This window comes from Siniperca chuatsi, linkage group LG1, assembly GCF_020085105.1.
Source record: "Siniperca chuatsi isolate FFG_IHB_CAS linkage group LG1, ASM2008510v1, whole genome shotgun sequence".
NCBI lineage: Eukaryota > Metazoa > Chordata > Actinopteri > Centrarchiformes > Sinipercidae > Siniperca > Siniperca chuatsi.
In genome coordinates, this window is record NC_058042.1 from 28597475 (window position 1) to 28615741 (window position 18267).

General features: G+C 41.1%; 2 protein-coding genes across 3 annotated transcripts; one reads left to right on the top strand and one right to left on the bottom strand.

Annotated features, from left to right (window-relative positions):
• The first annotated feature begins 1354 nt into the window (after positions 1–1354).
• Positions 1355–16332, top strand: LOC122873439 (aminopeptidase Ey-like). 2 transcript variants are annotated; one of them, XM_044190142.1, is made up of 21 exons: positions 1355–1631; positions 3347–3950; positions 4718–4860; positions 5347–5486; positions 7374–7500; positions 7687–7841; positions 7966–8079; positions 8284–8427; positions 8705–8770; positions 8960–9025; positions 11174–11346; positions 11493–11569; positions 11668–11801; positions 11914–11969; positions 12048–12195; positions 12424–12515; positions 14156–14266; positions 14556–14723; positions 15013–15153; positions 15495–15576; positions 15821–16332. In XM_044190142.1, the coding sequence occupies exons 2-21, from the start codon at positions 3349–3351 to the stop codon at positions 15977–15979; spliced, it is 2898 nt and encodes a 965-aa protein (XP_044046077.1). In that variant the 5' UTR covers positions 1355–1631; positions 3347–3348; the 3' UTR covers positions 15980–16332. The 2 variants fall into 2 exon arrangements, with proteins under 2 accessions (XP_044046077.1, XP_044046067.1); XM_044190132.1 differs by lacking the exon at positions 1355–1631 and having other exon boundaries at positions 3324–3950.
• On the bottom strand, positions 16112–18040 carry mespaa (mesoderm posterior aa). The gene is made up of 2 exons (XM_044190153.1): positions 17261–18040; positions 16112–17111 (listed from the first exon to the last, which is right to left on the bottom strand). Exons 1-2 carry the CDS (start codon positions 17942–17944, stop codon positions 17025–17027), a joined length of 771 nt encoding a protein of 256 aa, XP_044046088.1. The 5' UTR covers positions 17945–18040; the 3' UTR covers positions 16112–17024.
• Between the last annotated feature and the right edge of the window lie 227 nt (positions 18041–18267).

The following is an 18267-nucleotide window of genomic DNA, read 5'->3' on the forward strand; positions in this document are numbered from 1 at the left end:
CGCTGTTGCATTTTAAGGTTTCTAATGTCCAGCGCCACTTCACTTGCTAATGCTAATGTGGAATAGGAGGTCCCCAAAGCCACTGAGCTTTACAAGCAGAAGCCACACAACGTCAGTCAGAAAAGCATATCCAGTTGTTCCAAATATTTACCAAGCATTCTTGATCCTGCATCATATCAGCTAGCATGGAACATTTTGCATGCTAAAATCCATACAACAAAGATGAATTTGTAAAAAAGTTCCTCTGTAATGTTATCCTTTCTCCAGAAACAGTGAAAAGAATGGTATTAGACCTTTAGCTCAATATTCCGTGTCCAACACTGTTGACAGAATATCGCACATTGGCCAAGTACCAGCAACATGCAATCGTGCAGCCACTCATCAAAAACCCTCACCTTGACCAAACAGATCCAAACAACTATAGACCAATTTCAAAACTTCTGTTCCTTTCTAAGATACTTGAAAATGTTTTCTTCCAGCAACTTGCGTCCTTTTTAACTGAAAATGACATCTTTGGTATTTTTCAATCTGGTTTCCGTGCAAACCACAGTCTACACTAATGCTGCTATCTGTACATGCTAAAGACTGTGCAATATGTTGTTAGATCTCAGTGCCGCCTTCGACACTGTAGACCTGCGATTTATAGACAATAATCCATGCTTTTATTTCTTCCAGCCTGGATTATTGCAACGCACTTGACTCTGAGTCAGTCAGAGTTTTTTGTCACGTCTTCAGCTGGTGCAAAATGTGGCCGCACGTCTGCTAACAAAATCTAAAAAAAATCGTGCCATGCACAGGTTACCAGTGAAATTTAGAGATGACGACAAGATTTTTTTAAAGCTTTGAACGTGCTAGTTCCAGCACGTCTCAGTGACCTTTTACATCCCCACTGTTCTCCTAGAACACTGAGGTCATCTGATAAAGCTGCTGCTTTCCATCCTAGATAGTCATTCAAGGCGTGAAGGTGACCATGCTTTTTCTGTAGCCGGGCCCGAATTGTGGAACTGCCTCCCTCTACATGTTCGATCAGCCCCGACCATCTAATGTTTCAAATTCAGGCTAAAAACCAACTTGTTTTCTCCGGCTTTCTTATGTATTTTAAGTATCATGGTGATCTTGTGTCATTTTGTCAATTTCTCTACTTTTTTCCTTTTTACTGTGTAAAGCACTTTGGTCAACCGTGGGTTGTTTTTAAACTGTGCTGTATAAATAAATAAACTGACTTGACTTGCCATCGTGCAGTACTATTGGAACACAGTTGTATTCTGATTTTAAGATTAACTGTCAAGACATGACTCAACAAGTTCAAGACCAGTTGCCAATGGCAATAATTGTATATTCTGTGTTTGAAGATTGTGCAATATCCTGTATGATGTCTCATGCATCATTTGGACAGACTAATCCTGGATCTACTTGGGAAGTTACAGATTCTGCCTGATCTTGTATAAAAAGTATTCCCCTTTGGCAACAAACTGAAGCTCTTCAGGACACATCTTCATATGAGAGATCTGGCGCATTTCTTGGCGCAAGTGGACAAGCAGCTGACGTGCTAAAAGTGAGTGCAGCGTGACAGACAACTCTGCTTTAAAATCTGATTCCACAATCAACAGTTGAAAAAGGCTAAATACAAGGTATGAAAATGTATTGTGGAAAAGAAAATGGTTTGCTGTCATTGCATCACACTGTAGTTTGGTGTTTGTATGTCCGTCTGCATGTGATGTGGCTCTTTAAGTGGTATGGCTATTTTTTTTGGCTTTTGTCGGGTGTTAAGACTGAAAACAGACCTGTGTTAAAAAAATATGCAAGGGTTGTGTTGCTTCAGGTATCAGTAAGACCAGAAAAGCCAGTTTAGGCTTATTAGACACAGCGGCCCCATTGAAATGAATATGGGGGCTTTTTTCATGCAGTGCTGATGTAGATTTTAACACAGCCTTAAGATAGAATTATGCTTAATGAGAGGACATACATAAATGAACCTGCGCAGAAAAGTTCGAGGACGTAAAAACGTAAATGCTATCAAGTTATATCTACTGGTATAAAAAAGAAAACCATGCACACATCTCTGAAAGACCACTGTGCGTGTTCGTCTATGTGCATGCAGCCCGGAGAAGCATTTTTCAGCATGATTACTGCTTGCCTACACTAGAGGTATTTCAGCTGTATTTTACATACGCGTGGCTGATAGAACAATTTTAATCAGTACTGCTGTCTACCCAAGGCCACATAACAGCTTGCGTTTCACGAGCACTTTATGCACATAAATGTGACCCAACGCGTCAGGTTTATATTCTTCCATTTTACGTTCTAAAATACAGTGATTGTATATTGGGCTCTGAGCACTGCCAAAACGTGGCTTACCACACAGCATTACTGTGCCTGAACGCATCCTGTATTGACCCTGACGGAGGACTGATGCTGCCGCTGCCGATGTGCTGCTTCCACTGCACAGCCTGTGTAGACACTGCGTTAGTATCTGACTCATCTAGATGACAGCGCAACAAAATCCTCGATAAGTCATTTTCTGTCATCCCTTTGGAAATAATGATGTTTTCACACTTATGGTTCTGGTAATAAGAGGGGATTGACTGTCAGATTCATCATCCTTTCAGTCTGCTCAGTTGAATGCTGATGCTTCTGTTTTACTTCATGTTACTGGGCAAGGGTTGATTAATTATGCAATCTACTTTTTTAAAAATATTTTTATTTCTTATTCTGTTTGCAAACCAAAATACAAATTTCATGGGAAGACATGTCTGTGCAAGTTGTGTTGGGAGGGGTGCCCAAGCATATGTTTTCAGTTTAACCATTGAAATGTCTCCTCTTTCTTCTGTTTTGGTCAACCAAATCAAATTTAGAGTTTGCACAACATTTGAGGCTAAATGAAAGTGTATGCAGTTTTATAAACCCCTCTTTAGCCCATTTCATTATACAACTCTGGCTTCTTCACTATCGGATAGTTAGATCTGTATACAGTTGACATTTGGATATTGTACACACACACACGCACGCACACACACACATGCACACACACATGCACGCACACACACACACACACACACACAAACATACACACAGAGTTCTACTGTATTTCCACTACCACACAATTTACAGTACTGAATAAACAGAGACAACACAGGCTTATTCAGAGCCATTATGCAGGTATATAAACTTCACAGATGAGGCACGACTCTCTCTTATCTCAAAAACCTTTTACAACTCAATGTTTTGGACTTCAGCTGTTTTTACCACCCCAGAGATCAACCATGAACTTTGGGCTGAATCTAACAAGGGAAGAGCATAAATAGCAATCACTGTCCCCCTTCTGTCTTCTTTTTCTCTGGTGGAGACATGAGGAAAGGCATCTACATCACCAAAGCGGTAGCAGTCACCTGTGTGGTAACTGCCATTGGTGCTGTGGCCACCATCATAGCCCTGTCTGTGGTTTACACACAGGAGAAGGCAAAGAATGAAGCGACACTTCCATCCACTACTGGCCCCAGTACCACCACCCCCATCCCCACCACGCCCTCCACCCCGAAGGAGCCCTGGCAGCGCTACAGACTTCCAGACTCCCTCGCTCCTGTCTCCTACAATGTGACCCTGTGGCCACGGCTGGAGCCCAACGCAGATGGCCTGTACATCTTCACAGGGAACTCCACGGTGGTCTTCAGATGTGTGAAGGAGACTGACCTCATCATCATCCACTCCAACAAGCTGAAACTCACCACATTCGACGGACACTTTGCCAAGCTGAGGGGCCTCAACGGAGACACTGCACCCAGCCTGAAAAACACCTGGCTGGAGGTCCCCACCCAGTACCTGGTGGTGCAGCTCAACAGCCCGCTGCAGGCCGGCGGCATGTACGAGCTCTTCACCAACTTTGTTGGAGAGCTGGCCGACGACCTGGGAGGATTCTACAGGAGTGAATACATGGAAGATGGGGTAAAAAAGTATGTATGTTCTTTTTAATCTTAATTTGACTTTTTTATTTTATTGTATTTGTTTTTTTTCTTTTTGTCATTGTGAGGATTTAAACAAAGTGTAAATATTAATATGCAGTAATGCAGGGTTTAAACACCTTAACAACTTCACAGGCATTGCAAACCATGCGCTTAAACCAGACCTTCACGTTAAAGACATAGTTCAGCGTTTTGGGAAATGCCGAGAGTTAGATGACAAGAAGAAGTTATACTTGTGTTTGTCCGTTAAATATGAAGCTACAGCCAACAGCCAGCTAGCTTAGCTTATCACAAAGATTAGAAAAAGGGGAAACAGCTAGCCTGACTCTGTCCAAAGGTAACAAAATCCGCTTACCAGCACCTCTAAATGAATAAAATGTTTTATTCCCCTAAACTAATAATGTAGATAAATAGCTATTCTCCACTTGATACATCTCATGGCCATGTGGATGAATCCTGGACTGAAGTTCATCAAAAACTCCGTGTGCTATATTTACAGTCACTTTGGTGACTCCTAGTGGTTATTTCTTAAGCCCTTTGTTACATAATCATTTCACAAATCTTCTACTGTCTTATCTAAAATCCCTCTTCCAGTGCCCCCCCTTCCCAGGTTTAGGGAAAGTGAGTTAATACAAAATAACTCCTAGAAGACACTGAACACGGATTATATCTAAGTACGAGAGTATTTATGGGTGGAGGGCTCCTTTAACATTTGATGTGGGTGTTAATTATTGAGTTTTCATATCTGCTATTGTCAGAGTTGTGGCCACGACTCAAATGCAGCCAACGGATGCCAGGAAAGCCTTCCCCTGCTTCGATGAGCCCGCTATGAAAGCTGTCTTCCACATGACTCTCGTGCACCCCCCTGAGACTGTGGCTCTGTCCAACGGCATGAACTACGGCAAGTTCTCGCTTCAGTGTCCAGTGCAACATTTGAAATGTGAACTGTCCGTGTGTAAAGTTTCCTACTAACTCCTCTTTAAGCGTGATGTAGGCTACCTTACCTCAATTACATTTTGATAGGTGCCAATTAGAATCAGATAGCAGACATCTCATTTTTAAAGAGACCGCTTCATGTGTATCATATATAAGAAAATCAATTTTTCAGTTAGAAGCAGTAACCGCCAATCAACATTTAAGTTTTTTTTTTTTTTTTTTTATGAAGCGGTGATCAAACATTTTGTAATGTCGCAGACAGTGACAAACTTGCTCTCCAAATTTCATTTACATTGTTAAAATAATAACAGGGACATCAAATATGACAGACTCTTAATATTGCAGCTGCAAACATAAAATTCTCTGCTGTATTGTGCTGTAGTCATACAATGAGCTCATTACTCCTCATTTCTTCATTTATAATAAACCTACTGTCTTCTTCCCCACACAGACCCTGTTAGCATCACTGTGGATGGCCAGAATTTAATCCAGACAAGCTTTGAACCCACAGAGATTATGTCAACCTACTTGCTGGCTTTTGTTGTGTGTGATTTTACATTCAATGAGACGAAACCGGGTGCAGACATTTTGGTAATTATTTATTACTTCTTACAGTCAACCATACAAATGGAAATGGGTGTAAAATATCTACATCATTTACATTTATAGGTCGTTGAACACTTCTAGTGTTACTATTATTTTGCACTGCATGTGGTTTGTCATTTTTATTATTTTTTAGTAATTAATTACCTCTGTAATATTGTGAGCTGCTGTGTTGATACAGATGCTGACCCTTGACCTCCCTGTAGAGTGGAACAAGGAAAAAGAGGATTTTGTTAGTGAACAACAACCTGTAACGTAATAATCAGCTTTGAGAACCACTCTTTGCCCCAATACCACTTCTACTACTTCTAATACTGCATTTGTTGCCACTACTTCTGCTATCTGCTGTTGCTACAATACAGTACCACTGTTAAGATCATGTGAGTCCAACAGAGTCTGCACTTTAGTGAGAGAACACAAGTCGCACGAGAATCCATTTTTAAATGTGCACAATGTGTCTGCTCTGAATGGGGTTGAACCAGTTTGAAAGTATAAAATCATGGCATATCGAGGGAAATTGGAGCCATATCAGCTGTTTTAGGAAGTATTGCTGAATTAATTTAAGAAAGAAATGCTTTAAATTTAAAATGAGCTCAACTTATTTGAAGTAATTTTATGTCAGCATGACCTCAGAGCAAAAAATAATCACAGCTCAAGTAGGACCACATTGTTTGACCGAGGTGCTCTTCCTCCTCCTGCCAGGAGCTATTCACGGCTCATTTATTGTAATAGGCCTGCTGTGAACTTGGATCCTTGATATTATCCCCCTAAACATGATGAACCATACTATTACAGGAAACTAGCTGTGTACCAGGTGTTAACTGGCTCGTACAGTGGTTTCATTTTAGTCATTGTGTATCTATGCTACCAATACAAACAACAGATGTTGGCTCGTCTGCAGTTTGCGGCTTTGTCCTGTTGGTCGGAGTGTTTCTATGCTGCCCTCTGCTGGACTCAAAGCTCAGCTCAGGACTCTGGTTAGGGGTTGAAACCCTTTTATGTTTATGCCGGTTTATTATTATTTATTATTATTATTAGGGGTTTCAGCTCCTTCAGGGCAACATCTTTTATGTTTATGCCAGTTTATTATTATTATTATTATTATTATTTGTTGTCTGCTACTTCGCCTCAAATTGCTGTGAGCTGGAAACACGAAACTTGGCCCAATAACTGGAAATGATGTGCATGTGGTTCCACAGAAATATGAGCCCAGTCGGCCACATGGTGGCGCTGTAATTAAGACCCAAATATGCAATTTTGAACAGGCCACGCCCCTCGCACCGTAAGTCAGAATGACTTGAAATTTCTCTCACAAGTCCAGCTCAATGTGCTCTACAAAAAAGCCTCTTGGACCACTAAAGTCCGTCTACCTAGATTTCCAGATCCGCAGTTTTGACATCTCCTCCTAAACCGTAGGTCCGATTGCTGCCAAATTTTCAGTGGATCGTAATTGGACGAAGCTTATCAAAAGTTGTATAAAGCTTGTTGGTATCTTTTTAGTTTTCAATGTGTTGACCAATGAACTGGGCCAATCATCACAAACCTTACAGGATATGTCCACATAAGTACCTAAAACATACCCTGAAAGTTTCCTTCAAATCGACTGCTAGGGGGGCGCTACGAATACAAAAAACTGGTTGTGGCATGACACAAATCAGACTATAAATCAGAAATTGTTTGTTTTCTTCATTCTAAAATGAAAATGAAAAAAAAGGAGATTTCACCGATTGTTCACGTTTAAGCCACATTTGACCAGGTCCAGACCAAAAGATTTAAACTTCTAACCATCTGTGTTGGCTTAAACCCGGAATTGCTGCTTGCGGCTATATTCTACCATTTTTTCTGTCTAGTTAATAAAGCACTGTTTGTGTCCAGATCAGGATCTGGGCTCGCAAGAAGGCTATAGAGGAGGGCCAGGGAAATTATGCCCTGGAGAAGACTGGACCCATACTGGCATTCTTTGAGGACTACTACAACTCTTCTTACCCCCTGAGCAAGTCAGGTAGGAACCATGCACACACCCACAGACCAACACAAGGACATCAAATACATTTATACTACTGTAATAGTACCAATATTACTTTGTGTGCAAATTGCGTATATAAAGTAACTGCTTATTTTGCTTTAAATTTTTTTGAAAGTGTATAGCCAGTAGTCAGCCAAAAGTGACCTCTCTAATTGGTTTTAGACCAGATCGCTCTTCCCGACTTCAGTGCTGGAGCCATGGAGAACTGGGGCCTGATCACTTACAGAGAAACTGCCCTCTTATATAATCCTGCCGTGTCATCCAATGGAGACAAGGAGTGGGTGGCAACAGTCATCTCGCATGAACTCGCTCATATGGTATCACACTAATGTACATTCAATGGTGTTCTGCCCACCAAAAATCTTATCTTTGACAGTATTTGTGTTTAGCTTTGAAATGTGTTTTAAAACCTGCCAATAAAATGAAGCTCTGTCCTCTCAGTGGTTTGGGAACTTGGTGACCATGAGGTGGTGGAATGACTTGTGGCTCAACGAGGGGTTTGCCACCTATGTCTCTTATCTTGGAGCCAACTATGCTGAACCAACGTGGAATATGGTAAGTTTTGTTCTCTGGTGGACACCTCTTGCCTCTTGTTGAAATATATCCAAGTTGAGAATTTCCCTGCTGAGTATACTAAATGAGCGTCTTTTTAAGTTGCTCCAGTGTGAGCCAAGTCCTGACAATGTGGATGTAGAAATGAATTTAACATTTTTTTTGGAAACAATGCTAAATACAAAGAATTCTCTGTGTATTTTCCAGAAAGATTTAATAGTTCTGAATGAGATCATTGGTGTGATGGCAGTGGATGCCCTGGCCTCCTCCCACCCCCTCTCATCCAAAGAGGAGGACATCCTGAAGCCAGAGCACATCAGTCAACTGTTTGACTCCATCACATACAGCAAGGTGCAGTATAATTGAGGGCAACGCATCACAGCTTCCTTACACCAATGTATTGTTCTCTTCAAGCCCCACTAGACAAGACGTTGACCTCCACTAAACAAAAAAAGAATGAATTAAACTGTTCTTTTTTCCCTGGGTGACCCTCATCAAAGACTTTTGACACAACTACAGAATTAAATTACTAATGAATTATTGATTCACTGATCCTCATTAACAGATTGCTGTAATTCTGTCCCATCTGATATCTCACCCACAAACACTGCTTATATCCTCCTTACAGGGAGCTGCAGTCCTCAGGATGCTCTCAGAGTTTATCACTGAAACTGTCTTTTCCAAAGGACTCCATGTGAGTACAGCTGATTAAACTGATGAGCATGTAATCTGTATGTGTAGTGAAACTGTCCAGAAGTCAGCAAAAAGTCTTTTATGTTGTTAATATTGTCATTTCACCATTTTATTGACCTGCATCTAATATATTTTGTTCACCACAAAAGCACAACTAGAGTATAACCAATAGGTTATTATCTGTCTGCAGACATACTTAGAGGAGTTCAAGTATAAGAACACAGTCTACACAGACCTCTGGAAGCACCTGCAAATGGTAAGACAGCACCATCATCACAACTGCTTTCTTTCTACAGAACAAATGCCCTCAAAACCTTTATTCAAAATAATTAATTTACTGCAAAAATAACCCATTGGCTGCTAAGCTAAAAGAATATGCAAACCTTGTGATGTATGCAGCATGTTCATCATATCAGACTCTAAACATGGCCATGTCTCAGGAATAGTGTGTACTGTAATGAACGTGAATATGTTATTTACTGAAGTGACAAAACTTGACAGATGTGACTTGTAAAACCCAGTTAACACTTCTCAGTAGCTCTAGTAGTTTGTAGTGTATCCAACTACAGTAAATGGGCTAATTTTAGTGTATCAGTGTACTCCACCATAAAGATGAATATAATAAAGCTTCATATAGAAGAATATTAAAGGTTGGGTATGAGATTCTAATGCAATACATGTCTTTTTGTCAAATACGAATATCTCCTCACGGCCCGCTAGCTGTCCTTTCAGTGAGCCCTGGCTCTGTAAATGGGAAACAAACAAAGTGGCTCGGACTGGGCCACACAACACTATTCCAGCCATGATTTGTGTGTCAGGTAATGTTAAATGAAATAGAAAGTAAGCTGAATGTCCGCGGGAAAGTCTGCCAAGATATGCTGCTGTTGTGATGTTAGCTATAGTAGCAGGACAGTTGTGAGTATCGCTGTCTGGAGCTGGTTTGCTGGCTCTGGGAAACCATCTCGTCCTCTCTGGCTGTAAGCTTCACAGCAGCAACTGTAGGGGCAGTTTGCTAACCCATAGCCTAGCTAATGTTAGTTATGTTACTTGCTGTGTCGTTGCTCACTCTATATCATGGTATTTGTCATGGTATTGGATTTCTCCAGAATTGCATACCCCTCATTTAAATACTATTCTTTTGGTGCAGTATAGACAATACAGTATAAATTTATATTAAAGTGGTCATATTATGCTTTTTGGCTTTCCCCCTTTCCTTTATTGTGTTATTTATCTTTTTTGTAATAGGTTTGAAAAGTGAAAACGCCCAAAGTCCACCCCAAAGGGAGTTCCTCTCTCCCACAGAAAACATTGCACCTGAACTGTTTGAAAACAGCTCGATTGTAATCCAGCCTAATCTTCTGTAATATATCTACATCACTATGTAACACATGTCATAATGCACGAATTGAACCGTTTCCTCAAGTACACCTAAATATGAAATTAAAATAACGTTAAATACCCTCCAGGCAGTATAAAGTTGTTACTGTGATGTAGAGTGCACAGTTAAAAGTTACCTATGAAAGATAAATTAGTTACAAATTAATAACCACTCTGAAACTCTTGCTCCAGTCTCGGTTGTGAAGCTGGTTCACAACCGGTTGTTGGAACATGGACGGCTGAACCGAAGCCGTAGTTACTGGCTGAAGCGGCTTTGTTTTGGATCACACTATCTTGCTCATCAGGACCCGCCCTACTCTGCTTCTGATTGGCTAGTAGTCCATACCTGGGTTCTGCACATGTGCAACTCCCAAATAAAATTAGGAACCTGAAAATGATCATAATATGACAACTTTAAAGCAGTAGCCATAGTTTTTTTTGGCCACTAAGGGGCAGCGCAACATTTCACTAATGTGTATTTTGATCCATTTTTTAAGTAAAAATATTGACGAGTGCAGCTGTAGCGATATGTAACTTCAGAAAGAAAAAATAACACACTTCCTCTTACAAATTGAAAATTTAATGAATAAGAAATAGAACACACCCTTGCTTAGTTCAGTCCACTTGGTGCTACAGTACAACCTGTTTTGGTATGACCAGTAGCTTATGTTGGCAAATGTCAGCAAACTTTAGGTAGGTATTGCTGTGTGACTGACATTACCAGTCAGACTTTATGGCTCTTTTCTGCTTTTCTTCTACTCTTTAGCATTTAGCATTCAGCATTACACTGTAATTGCCACTTGTGACCACGCTCTCCGCTGTTCAACAAAAGATATGTAGGTAAAAGGTTAGAAGTCATGGCACCTTGAAGAAATATTGAAGAAATATACACAGTATCAAAACGTGTCAAAATATGCATTGTTGTTACAGCTGCCCCCTGAACTGTTTGTCGAAAGTAAAAGAATTCCTTTGCATGGAGCAAGGAAGAGTCATACTATTACTAATATTTGAATGTTCCTGTTACCAGGCAGTGGATGAAGTCGGCATTAAGCTGCCCCACTCGGTGGAGGTTATCATGAACCGCTGGATCCTACAGATGGGGTTCCCAGTGGTCACCATCAACACCCAGACTGGAAAAATCACACAGAAACACTTCTTGTTGGACCCAGACTCTGTTGTGGACATCCCTTCAGAGTTTAAGTAGGAAAACATTTTTAATGTTTCATGTGAATATGCTGAGTATACTGTATGAGGTCATAGTGAACCCTGTCATAAGAAACTCACCTGCTCTCTCTGTATACTCTGTTTTTACGTTCATATGTATGGCTGGATGGATGCGGCTCTAGTTATGAGTGGTTTGTCCCTATTACATGGATTAAGACTGGTGGAGCTGAACAGCAGTACTGGCTTCTTAACAAAGAAGGTAAGGTTTCTTTCAGGTGTACATTCAGAGCATTGCAAGGATGATGAACACAATACAAATAGATGCAATGTTTTTTTTTTTTATCTCCATCCAAACAGCTACAAACACAGACATGACTCTTGCTACTGACGAGTGGCTGGTGGCCAACATAAATATGAAGGGCTTCTACAGAGTCAACTATGACTCTGAAAACTGGGAGCGTCTCCTCACCAAGCTGAGCGCCAAACATCAGGTACAACACCTCCAGCTGGAAATGATGCTGCATTACTTCTGCAGTGTTTCTAAATGACTATCCAAACTCCCAAACTCAATTTCCTCATGCCATTTCCTTGTTCACTTTTCAGGATATTCCAGTGATCAACCGAGCTCAAATTATCGATGATGCATTTAACCTCGCAAGGTGAGGCCATGTTTTTACAAAGCAGTGTGTCTCAAAAATTGAAAGAGAGAGCTGAGCAATTGTATGTGCCATTTTCAGGGCACAGATGGTGAACACAACTCTGGCTCTGAGGACTACCAAGTTCCTGGATAAAGAAGTTGAATACATGCCCTGGCAGACAACCAGGCGCAACTTGGACTACTTCTTCCTCATGTTTGACCGCAGTGAAGTATATGGACCCATGCAGGTTTGTGATGAATGGTGAACATTTGTTATACTTCTTCAATAAATGAATTCCAATGAATGATCCTAACAAACCCAGTAAAGGTGTTTATGAAGGAATGCATCATGAATCATGAATAATGGAACAATATACATGGAAATCATATGCAATGCAAACTGATTTCTGGATGACACATTGCTCTTTTCACACAGAAATACAAATTAATAAAACGTGTACATCTTCATCCCTCAGGCTTACATAAAGAAACAGGTCACTCCTCTGTTTAACCACTTCAAAGGTCTCACTCTCAACTGGACAAAGATCCCAGAAAAGCACACCGACCAGTAAGACTATTAACACTGTTTGTTTTAATTGTCTGCTTCACTCTTTTGCACACGTATGTGCTATAGTATACCTTTGGTACAATCAGTGCAGCAGGATTAAGTTGGTACATGAGCGTCCTGTCACAATGTTACAATGATCACTTTAAGATCAGACACCAATTTGTGTGATTGGATGATAAAATGACAAGTAGAAGTGTAGACTTTGGAATCATATTAAAACTGCATTATATTGTAGTATTTATTGTTATGATAAACCATGATGGTATCATGACTAGACTGATGTTAGTCCCACAAACCCCCAAGAGCTGAGTCGAACAGTATTTATAGGATGATACCTTCATCTGGGGTATCCTAAAGGGGCACTTCGACAAGCACAAGATTCACAAAAAGTCAAATTAAAATCTACTTCTTTTTTTTTTTGATTGGCATATTACATTGTGCTGAGCCACAGTAAACCATATCCCTGTGAATTAATGCAATGTAGATTAGATGAAACTTTAATCCCCATGGGAAAACTAGATAATTCCCAAAGTTTCTACCCATCCTCTCTCATAAAACTCAGAATCTTTCCAAGCTGTACCTCACATAACCTTCTCCACACTGTGTCCCTGTCTCCAGTATCTCTTTAATGTGTTCGCTCCAATATACTCTTATCTTGATAGAGAGATATTCTATCTCCTGAGTTTATATTTACTTCTTCACTTACATTCTCGCTACCGGAAAACTTCACTGCAGTTCTACTAAAAACCTGCATTTTGGGTTTTACTTGATGTCAAGCCAGTTTGACATTGTTCACCTCATCACATGAGTCAACACTTCATTAGTGTGAACATTCCAAGAGGGTCCAACTGCTGACCTCATGTGAGACGGGTTACTTCATTTTCTGCCACAATAGTATAAAAGCTAAAATCAAAATAGGCTACTATGTTTATGGTTAATTTAACTAATTTTCATTCAGAAATTCAAAAATCTGCTGTAAGTGAAATACAAATCCAAGAAAGCCACACAAAGAGTGAAGTGTTCAGGTATTACTGGCCAGATATAACTTTATCTCCAGCCTGACGTTTGCATTTTAACATTTAGCAGGGCGTGGAAAAAATAGAGTAGGGAAAATGTTTTTTATACGTTTAGAAGGCAGTATGACACAAAATTCACTAAAATCAAACACTGACAGTGACGACACAAGAGAGCTTTATGTTTTCAGGTTGATTCCAGAGGATAAATTCTAATTATGTCTCACGTGGTTTTAAAGGGCTAACATAAATGACGTTAGCCTGTTCTCCAACACTTTATGTAACATTAACCAGGTTGTATTTTTTTAGGTAATTTAGCATAGTATTTCTGTCCTACCTAACACAGAGCAAGAAATAATATGTAGCTATTTTTTTACCTGATAAAAAACATGACGTTAATACTACTTAAAGTCTTGAGCAGAGAAACGTGACCATTTTCAAATCTGGTAAAATAAAGTTTAAAAAAAAAAAGACTGCTAAAGGAAGTGACCCAGCTCACGTATGGGGATCATACTTTCTTCCCCTCGGCTCGCAGACCTGGGGTCCCCAGATGTGAGGTCCCAGAGGTCCGCAGTTGGACCTTTCTCGAACACTCTTCTGACCGTATCGTGTTACGTCCCTGTCCAGGTACAACCAGGTGAATGCAATCTCCTTGGCCTGCAGCACTGGAGTGGAAGGCTGTCAGGAGCTGACCACTGGCTGGTTCAGAGAGTGGATGAAAAACCCAGCTAAAAACAAGTATGTTCACACTCCACACTTTCCTTTCACACTTTCCATTTCTTTTCCATGCTCTCTTCATTTCACTGTACTTAGTACATATCCTTCTTCCTGTGCTCCTCATTTTCGCAGGTATTATTTTGTCAAATTTTCCTAAACTCGTTAAAAGCAGTAGTTTTATTTTAATTCAAGTATTTTCTTTGCCTTCCATCCCTTCGGACCCTTATCAACCATTTCCCACTTGACCTCCCTGATTATTTACCCTAGCCACTGCTGTTTGACTCTTTGTCATCTTTGTCAATTGTTCCAGCATTAGTCCCAACCTGAAGTCCACAGTGTACTGCAGTGCAATTGCAGCAGGAGGAGTGGAGGAGTGGGACTTTGCTTGGTCCATGTACAAGAATGCCACCATCGCTTCAGAAGCTGATAAACTCATGTATGCACTGTCCTGCACCAAACAGCCATGGCTGCTGAACAGGTCAGTAGCACTGACATCATGCTGGATAATGTTTGTTCTCTCATTGTTAGTGTTTACTCTTCTTAGGGTCATTTGGCACTCTGCAGCATGCTCTGAGTGCATGATGAATAAACAAAGACCTTCTGCACTTAGTTTTTAAAAATCAAACTTTCATCATTATAACTAACCCGTGCTGACAGAGAAAGGTCACTGCAGGATTTTCACGGCCTTACGTCAACCACTGTCGTCGCAGCAGCAAACAGTAAATTCTACACATTAGGGTTTTGTCCTCACTGTGAGTGTGTTTCAGGTATCTGCAGTATTGTCTGGACCCAGAGAAGATCCGTAAGCAGGATGCCACCTTCACCATCGTTTACATTGCTAGTAACCCCATCGGTCAGCCTCTGGCTTGGGACTTTGTCAGAGCCAACTGGAACCATATATTCAATGAGTGAGTTTTCCCTGATGCACATGCGTATATGCCATCAAATGGTGCTGTTACAGTAAACTCAAACATGGCAAAACATGTTACAAATGTATGTATTCATGGTGCTGTAAGGAGGATTTTTAGTCTGGTGGTTTTGGTCCACCACTTTGGTCCAAACTGAGATATCTCAACTGCTATGTTGATGGATGGATTGCCATGAAGTTTGGTACAGATATCCATGGTGCCTTGAGGATGAATCCTGATGATTTTGGAAATCCTCCGACTGTTCCTCAAGTGTCCAACCAAACATCTTGTAGTTGTTTGCAAAACGATCAAAGCCTTTCTTGTTTTTGCCTTTTCTTCAGCTATGGTGGTGGATCATTTTCCTTTGGAAGACTAATTTATGGAGTGACCAAACGATTCTCCACTGAGTTTGACTACAAGCAGGTACAGTTTCTCTAGTATTTGTTGTTGTTTTCTGTAATGACCCAATGTTTCCTTTCACGTCGACAATTTGTGAGTAAATTTGTATTAATAATTAGACTAATGTGTACTAAAGCGTTGTTATTCAAGTATGATGGTGAAGAAAATGTTCTTCAATCCTAATCCTATGTTTTGTATGTACCTGTTTATGCTGACATACTTTTTAGTGATGTACTCTAGATACAGAATTGAACCCCCTCTCTCCCAGCTGCTGCAGTTTAAAGAAGACAATGCAGGACAGTTCGGCTCGGCCACCTCGTCTCTTGAGCAGGCACTTGAGACAACCAAGACCAACATGAACTGGGTGGCCATGAACAAGGAACAGGTGCATAAATGGTTCACCAGCGAAGCTTCTTCTCCACTATAACACTCTCCATTATGTTGTTGGACTAGATTGTTCTACTGACTTTTAATCTGGCTGGAACCAAATTTATTATTATAAATGTTCTGAATGTGCTGACACTTTTAAAAATATATAGTTTTGATTAAGCCTTTTTTCAAATAAAGACTATTTGATACCAAAATCTGGTTTCGCATGTGGAAAACATGTTTTAATACTGTATGTACTGCCAATGTTTGAAAGACATTAGAGGAGTTTCAAGATTTTAAATAATTGTCACAACACAAATGTGTGATATTCTATGCTCACCTGGCTGCATCCCCATATTTTTTTTACATCTTCTGTGGATGCCATTCTATGAAATAAAAGCCATTTTGTGACATTTTGTACTTCCATGAGTATGAATGAGTGAATGAGTTAAGACATAATACACTGAATGTTGGCCCATATTAAGTTCTGTGTTATATATATGGACACTGCAGAGAAACACCTTCCAACAGGAGTGAAATAAAAACAATTCAACAGCATTATTGGCCAACTTTCTGAACTTAATCCAGGGCCAGTTATTTATCATGCGGTTTTTTTCAGGGTCTCAACCACCAGCCATGTTTACACAGGATAGAAAAGGTGCCAATTAACTGGTCCTAGTTCAGCTGCCACTTCTCTCAGTGGGGATCTTTCCTTAAGGACTTTAGAGGGGATGTGCTCCCTGTTTAGCACCTCATTGTCCTGCTGACAGCTGTTTGTGTAAGGAAGTGGAGGCCAAGCACCAAGTCTGTATGATTTCACTTGTTTAGTTTGTACAAATGATAACAGAAATAGAAAACCAACAACAAACCCATTTGGATGAATGCAACACACTCAAGGGTTATTTGGATAAATAATGTTTATTCTGTTCACATTGTGAAAGCTCAATAAATATACAGTTCTATATACAAAAACACATCAACAACAAAAAATCGCAGAAATATATTTTGTTCAAAATAACAAAAATGAGAAGTTTTGTCCATAAATCAGTGTCAGAGGTCATTGTTGCAATGAAAATAGTGGAGTGGATTGATCGTCACATCTCTCAGCACTGTCCAGAGAAGGTGATATTTTGTAGCTGCTGCTGTGGCATCCAGTACTGCTCGCTGGAGAAGCAAACTCCACTAGAAACCTGACAACAGAAAACAGATTTTGGTTATGAACTCATTCAACTGTAACACTCTGGAAAACCACTGTAAATGAAAAGGTTGTAGAGCAAATTCTCTTTAGTTCAAAAACTACTGAAATTGATGGACTTTTGTGACCATGATGTGAACATACCTGATATGCGGGCTGGGACAGCTGGGCTGTGCTCGTGGTGTTACAGTCTGATTCTTGTGGGCTGTAGCTGGCTGTTGGCTGACCCAGGAACTGGCTGAGGGTTTGGGGCTGCTCCACAAAGCCTGAGGACCTCCTCTGCTCCAGCGCCTCGTCGCTGAGGCCCAGCTGAGCCGACAGGTAGGAGATGTAGCGGATGGTGAGGCGCAGCGTCTCGATCTTGGTCAGGGTCTGTCCAGCTGGTGCCACAGAGGGTGGCAGGTATGTCCTGAGGTGATGCATGGCCTTGGTCAGATCCCTCATCCTCAGCTTCTCCCTCTCGCTGGCTGTCTGGCGCTTCTTCCCTGGATACCTGGACCTGGATTTCTTAGTGGTGAAGGTGGTTGTGGAGGACCTGGAGCAGGGCAGAGTCTGTGTCTCGTGGGTAAGAGGAGGCGCTGCCGGGTTGTTGAAGATGAAACAGTCCAAAACGTCTTGTTCGTTTGCGGCAGCCTGCAGGGAGGTCGGGGAGAAGCAGAAGGAGTCCACAGAAGAGGTGGGAGACAGGCTGCTACCAGCGCTGAAGTAGCCGGGGTCCGAGGTTGGATCATAGGCCAGAGGATCATAAGATTTGTCCAGCAGGGACTCGCAGTCAAACAGGAAAGAGTTCTCCTGGAGCTGGAGAGGAGAGCAGTAAGACACCTCCATAGCTGCTGTTGTAGTCGTAGTTGTAGTTGCTGTGGTTGAAAGCTCTTCCCTGAGCAGTGAGTTGTCAGTGTGTTGCTGGTAAGGCAGCCAGAGGATAGTGAGAAGGACCAGGGAGGTTGCTCCATATATGTGGTGGGAGGTGCGAAGTTGCACCTCCGGCAGCCACCTCAGGTCCTGAGTAGCTCTGGGAGCGGGGCTGACACCTATGCCAGGGGGTCTCATGGGAAATGGGCCTGCTCCAGAACAAGGTGTGACCTGGCAGCTCACACGGTCATCATAAAGTAGACAAATTCACACTATACGCTCCTGCAGCCTGGGAAGAT